This window comes from Larus michahellis, chromosome 8 (genome assembly GCF_964199755.1).
Source record: "Larus michahellis chromosome 8, bLarMic1.1, whole genome shotgun sequence".
NCBI classification, from domain to species: Eukaryota; Metazoa; Chordata; class Aves; order Charadriiformes; family Laridae; genus Larus; species Larus michahellis.
This window is the reverse complement of record NC_133903.1, coordinates 8,891,892-8,898,852: the sequence shown is the minus strand read 5'-3', so window position 1 is coordinate 8,898,852 and position 6,961 is coordinate 8,891,892. Positions and strand designations below refer to the sequence as shown.

At 37.4% G+C, this 6,961-nt stretch overlaps 1 protein-coding gene across 1 annotated transcript in view; it reads right to left on the bottom strand.

Moving 5' to 3' along the window:
* Positions 1-6,961, bottom strand: part of PDPK1 (3-phosphoinositide dependent protein kinase 1) — a 29,370-nt gene continuing 22,409 nt past the window's right edge. Inside the window, exons 10-14 of the mRNA XM_074597143.1 lie at positions 5,747-5,920; positions 5,133-5,350; positions 4,483-4,540; positions 3,418-3,570; positions 1-2,883 (exon numbers count right to left, since the gene is read on the bottom strand). Coding sequence (XP_074453244.1) covers positions 2,776-2,883; positions 3,418-3,570; positions 4,483-4,540; positions 5,133-5,350; positions 5,747-5,920 — 711 coding nt within the window. The 3' untranslated portion in view covers positions 1-2,775. The remainder of the gene's footprint in view (positions 2,884-3,417; positions 3,571-4,482; positions 4,541-5,132; positions 5,351-5,746; positions 5,921-6,961) is intronic.

Sequence of the window (6,961 nt, the reverse complement as noted above, 5' to 3'; positions counted from 1 at the left end):
GTCTTGCCTCTATTCTTCTGCAATCTTTCAAAACCACAGATTTCACTTACAGTCCAAGACAGACAAATACCCCTCCCAGAAAAGTTCTAGTCCCTTCCCAACAAAGCAGCAGCTAAGGAAGACTCGATTTAGAACACTGAAGCGCTAAGGGGAGGGATACCTGTAAGAGATGCTCACAGTTTTCTAATGACGGCATTGTCGAAAGAAAAAAGGAATACTAGAATGCAGAAATCAGCCTTCCAGACAAGCTTCTCGATAGCTTACTGCTATGGAGATTTCTTTGGCTGAAAGCTTTTGGTGGGCAGGACAGAAGTCTACTGAGAGAGGATTTTCAAGGTGTGAAAAAGCACAGTAATTACTTTGTCACAGTAAAATGACTACAAGTCTAAATATTACAGAAAACATGTTTAAGCATTCCTAGATTTCCACCTAGAGAAGAAGCCAATGGAGATCACTCCATCTTCCCAATGAAGCCAAGGTGTTCACCATTAGCAGAACAACTTTGCCAGACTTCTTATGTGAGGCCAAATTTTGTCACACCAAACAGCAGTGGCATCATGAATCTCCATCACTGCCAAACTCTCCTGTATAAAGTTGGGAATACATCGACACCTCTATACCAAAGGCTAAACCCAAAAGCAGTAGGGTTGCCTCCAGTGGACCCAACATACATCTGGAATTTGACAGCCAGCGAACAAATGGACAGCACTGCAACGAACTTAAAATGCACGTCATCTTGGTTAGAATGGTAAATACAGGATTAATACAGGCACAGACAGAAAGTGTACTGTGCTACTCCAAATTTTAGTGACAAAGAGTGTACCTTGCATGTGATGAAACGTCTCATGATGCAGAGGGAATGGTGTTCTGTCTTTCTCATCTCAGCCGTTTACAGGACACCTCAGTTCCCTTAACACCAGGCACTGTAAGCCAGTGATTTACTTTTATCAAGTCTGTGTATGTGGTGGGTTAACAGAAGACTACAGGAACATACTTCCTCAAAAAGGAAAGGCAACTGCACTCTACCCTTTAAAGACCGAAAGATACTGGAAAAGCTGAACTGTCATCAAGTTCAACCACACAACACAGCTTTTAAGAGATAAGTAATAAATCTCCTTCACCCCGTACAATAACAAAACACCCAACATTCATGTGTTTTCTGAGAAATCTGATGAACCACTGCATTTAAAATACTGCTTCTAGAACAGTAGTTTTTTTCATGAGTTTTTTCAACATTGCAATGGAGCATTTCTTTCTTTGGTGGAAGGAAAAGCACATCACAGTAGGAGACCTCAAAATGCAAAGAGAGAGTATGCGCAGAAAGTGAATAAATAGGTGTGATGTTTACACTGCTTTTAAAACAAGGAAGGAATGCCTTCGTCCAGACCTCGGTCATTCCTCTCTGCAAGGTTCAGGAACACAAGCATGTTGAAAATACCATTAGGGAAGTTGTTTTTAGCACATAGAAAGTTATGTCTTTGCAACATTGTAAGAAATGTTTGACCACAAAAAAAAGCCTTAATTTGAAGGGGATAAAGGAGATCGATATGAAAAATATTTTCATTTTATAGATATGCCTTAAGTACCATATATTTTCCTCTTCGTATCAATATTTTCCTTTGAATTTTTAATGAGATTACTTTATGGAACTAATACTTCAATTGCGTAGATTTTTTTCAAAGTTGCTAAATATTTGGCCAAGGACCAAAAATAGGATTATTTGTACATCTCCTTATACAATGAGACAAAAAAAAAGTCAAGTAATCAATTGTACAAAGCTTTCACACTTCCTTCTCTACCCAGGTAATAGGTTGGCCCCACTAAAATGCACAATACATACACACCCTGGAAAGAAAGCTTCTAGCCCTCATCTCCTGAAAAGGTGAAAAACTATTTACTACTTCAATAGTAACCTTTTCCCCCCATACTAACTAGTTAATTTTTTTAGTTAGCATTAGTTAAAAGCATGCTGGTAAGCTTATTGTCCCTTGATTAAACACACATATGATTCATATTAAAATTTAAATTGAATGTTTAAAATCTTATATGCTTCAGAAGCCAACACTTCAATTTTAGAAAACTTTTCAGTGCCATGTTCAGCATTTTACTCTCTCACAACCTGTATCACTGGAGCCTGTCTGCCAGACACATACATCTGATTCATTCACATAATTACTAAAGTACCACATAAATCCTGCAACCAGAACTATATTAGGAATTACACAAGGGTGCAACTGACCTGGCTACAAATGCCATATACCAATAAGCTGGGGGACTGTGAGGAAAGGAAGAGAAAACAAAGAGGTGGTGCTTAGGAGAGGCGTATAAAAGCTCCCTGATGAGATACAGTTTAATGATAATCTGAAAGTCACAGAAAACTCCAGCCCCATAAAATGCAAGGCTGGTACATGATTCGGCGTGTGTGCGTGTGGATTGGTTTTAACTTATCTTAAAGTGAAGCTGGTAATGCAAGGTCTATTCACTAGTCTGCAGCAGAAATTGAGCTGAAGTGCACAAAAGCAAGATCTTCACTGCAATGATATGCATGTGGAAGCCTCAACAGAAGCACAAAGAGCGAGCAAAGCGACCCTGAATTCCATTAGGTTTTTGCTTCTTTTTTTCTTTCTTTAAAAAAAAAAAAAACACAAACAGAACATTTCAGACATATGCTTCCCCTTGAGATGGTAACAGGTGGGTTGAAAAGATTCCTCTGATCGGCTGCACACGGAGTTCTAGCAGCAAGTAGGGAAACTGGGAAATTTTGGATGAGCTTTACTATTTAGCAGCATTCTGGTGGTATCTGTGCCGCCAAACTTCATGTATCTTTTTGCACCATTTATGAGCATTCCCACTCGGGTCCATCAGGTAATATGTCCTGTTTGGCTATAAGTGAACAACATTTTAATGAGTACTCCGAACAGTTTAACCAAAAAGCAATCATTATTTTGCAATCCGTTCATAAACTTTCCAAAAGTTAAATTCAATTACAATTATGTAACATTATATATTACCGAATAACCATACGTCTGGCATCTCAGTATTGTTAAGCAGTCAACTGACAATATATTGTCAGTACACTTGTGATCCACTATTTACAAAGAGGGCTGAATTTTTAAGAGTCCTACTTAAGAACTTTGTTCAAATCCCAAAATCCTCTGATAGATTATTTACACATGAATAATAAAAAAACTACACTAGTATTTTTGTGGGAAATGCATATGTCAGGTTTTTTTGTTGGTGTTTTGTTTTGGGTCTTTTTGGGGTTTGGGTTTTGCATTTTTTTGTTTTAAATTAAGACTATCAACACTTGTCTTTAGGGAACTATTTTCTCCAGAAAATATTTGTGTGGTGACAATTTACAGCAGTTGTCCAAGGACCTTAGTACAACTTACAAAGAAATTAAAGAAAGTCACTTACTGTGTGAACAAAAAATGTCTTAAAATTCTTGGCTTCTGGCCGCAACTCTAAAGACCATGGAATTTCTCCTTTTAGAACTTTGTTGACGGGATCCACATAATACAGGTGGGGCCCTTCTGTGAGCAGCAACTGGCGCCGACGTGCAAACAGTCCCTAACAAGAAAAATAGAAGCAGCAATGCAAAAAAAAAGCATGAGAAAAAAAATCTAAGCATGTAGGTCTCTGCATTTAACAACAGAGGTAGAATTAAAACAGCTCAGCAATAGGATAATATGTTTGAGTTCAGGGGAGTTTTTTGTTTTCTTTTTCCTTTACTTATTTGACCTTGCTCGTTTTTTAGGGGGTTGCAGTGCATCCCTACTACATGGCAAAACACAAGTACTATTTTAAGAAAGCATCTTCAAGTTCTAACAACACAAAACATCTGGCTGTACAGAGTGAAGCAAAATCTATTTGTCAAAGATTCCAGCGCAGAAATCAATAGTCATGATTTTGTAGGGAAAATTAGGAACTAGCAGGCAGTAACTTGGATGAAAGAGAACTATGCTCCTGTTAAGCTGACACAGACTATCATTGCTCATCTGTACTACATTAAAGTTAATACTTAACACTGTTCTAATGTCACCTCTGCCTCTCTTAGGAGACAAGCACTAGTTAGATCCAGGAAAAACACCACAGCTAAGCAACAATATGGGCTTGTATTTTACTTTCCGATATTTGTGGCTCAATCCACATGCAGACGTGCATCAAGACAAAGCATTTTGTGGGCTATATCAGATTGGTAAGAGGAGGGGGAACAAAAACTCATTTACTACAGTCTCAAAACGAAAGCATCAATAGCACATTTACTTTCAGCCTTTTCCAAAAATCAAGACACACCACTAAATTAAGAAAGAGCAACCTATTCACGAGAACACATTACATTTTAAAAAAATAAACAAAACAACGTAGCACTTACAAATAAGTTAAACAAGGAAGCTCTAAAACAGGTTCCTTATTTATGCTGCAACTACACAAAAATGTGACAGCTGAATCTTGTTACAGGGAATTAAGAAAAGCCCTTACCTTTCTTTTGTCCACTGGACCCATTTTTAGGATTAAGTTATTTTCTACAAACTGATGCCTTAAAAAAAAAAAGAAAAATAACTATTACTCCAGAAGTAATTCTTCCACAGAAACAGCTTTTATTATTATTATCAAGCAATTTTTCATGTCTTTCCCTAGTGTCTCCTCTTCCACCAAAAAGTCCTGAACAACTTTACTAGATGAATTTTGGACTCTTCTTCATTCCATGCCAAAGAGTTATTTCTAAATCTGACGGGGGAAAAAAAAAATCAAAAATGAGAAACTCCTTTCAAGAATGAAGATAAATGCTATTAAGGATATGGTCTGGAGGTATTTTGGTTAGATATCGACAGAATATTATCATTCAAAAAAACCTCCCAACTTATGGCAGCTGTAAGAAAGAAGGAACCTTTTCTAGTTCTAGGACTCTAGAGGGAAGACTTCTCACCACTGGTATAGCGTCATTTCTGTCTGTCTTATAAACATGCTTCACATCATCATCTAGACCTTGTAAATTCTAGAAAGATAGCATTAGGTTTCACTGCTATTACTTTAAAAATAGAAGTCAAGAAAAAGATAGTTTGCTTAAAGATATTCTGGATTCCTCACTGCTGTGCAAGTAACAGATGAGCTATATTCAAAGATCTTACCAAGGATTTCCACCAGCTTGTTTTGCCAGAAGTAACCTCTTTTCATCTTCAGAAAACTGTAAGTCCAGCTCAAACGAATTGTTGTCAAGATCATGAATATACTGTTCAATATTTCCTCCTGATGTCTGTGGTGTACTTGTCTCCGGGGCAGACAGGGAATGGGAAGAGGCAGAACCAGAAACTTGCATGCAACCAAACTGACTCAGGAGATTGTCATACTAAAGGAGGAAACAAAATGAAGTAAAGAAATTTCTTTGATTAAAAAGCTTCTTTTGCACTAACTGAGGCTTTTAATTTAAGCATGTTTATTATGCTTTTGGGGAAAAAAGACAGCCTACTCGCCATAGATTAACAGGCACTTATCCAAAAAAGTATGCTTGGTCATAAGCCAGCCAACCAGTATTTTTTCCAAACGCTCACTTTTATCAGAAAAAAAAAATGCTGACTAGTTCAAATTTTAACTAGCAATTTTATATTAGATTCTTAATAATCGAGTCTTCATTAAAATATAACTTATCAGTAAATTTCAATAAAAATATTTAATATGCAATAATTATGCTTTAATGAAAGTCTCAGGCAGCATCAGAGCTGAATACAGCAATAGACAAACATACATTTCCATAACAGTCTTCATCATCCTCTGACATAGCAGGTAAATACGCTGTAAGTTTTGGGGGTGTTTGAAGATGTAGGTTCTCCCACACAATGGATTCAAAGAAGGGGTGAGCCTTAAGAGGTCCATATCCTCCCATTTCTTCACAGCCTAATCTGTTGGTAGCATCTAGAACCTGAGCAAATTACAATTAAGTTAACATGCATAAAATAATGACAAGGAAGGGGTGAGCATGATTCGCATTTGCACAGTAACATGTGAAGTCTCGAGTTGGTCTCACTGCCCTAAGCATACATATCTAGAATATAAGGAGACTCTTTATAATACAAGATGATATTTGTCAGCATGTCTTGTCAGCAACATTTTGTATTAGACCAGCTCACAGATCTAGAGAAATGAGCACTTCTTTGGGTCCACACAATTTTTTGGCTTTTCTTCATGAAGACAGAAACAAAACCAAGCAAACACACAGAAGGCCTGACGGAGCATAGCTCATTTAAGTATAGTCCAGCATCATATTCTAGTGATGCAAGAACCTGCGGAAGCTATAGTTGGTGTCAAACATCAACCTCTCAAGCACCCTAAAACTGCATAGTCCTCAGGATGTTAATGCAACCTAGACCTTACCATTCAGCAGGCACTGGCTTGGCCATAGAGCTGGCCTGGACACAGGAACACACTGCTAGGCCCTGCACAACAGTTGCGCTCATCATCCACAAACATTAGACAGTTTCCTCCTCACCCCATGCCCCACGCTAATATGCTAGACTGTGGAACTTCAAATGGCTTATACCACTCAAAATGTTCTCTGCATATTCATTTTAGTGTCACGGCTACATCTCACTGCTAAGACAGAACTATTTTTTCTTCCTATCTGTCATTCATGTGCAGAGTAATTCTTTGGCTGATATTATTGAGATACGCATTAAGTGCAAGGTAAATGCATGCTAACATGCAAGGTAAGTTGATTTACATTGGTATGAATATCTCCCTGTGATGTATAGAACACTGTTTTCAACTAAACGATACAGTATACAACTCAACAAGAAAGAATCTGAGTACTATGTAAAGCTAAGTATTTCAATCTTAACTTGTGTGTAATGCACAGTATTTAGAACCATTTGTTTCCATTTCGCTGAGAGACATTCCTTGTCCACGCTTTATAATTCAGATTTAAAATAATAATAATAATCTAAGTGCTGTTTATAATGGATGT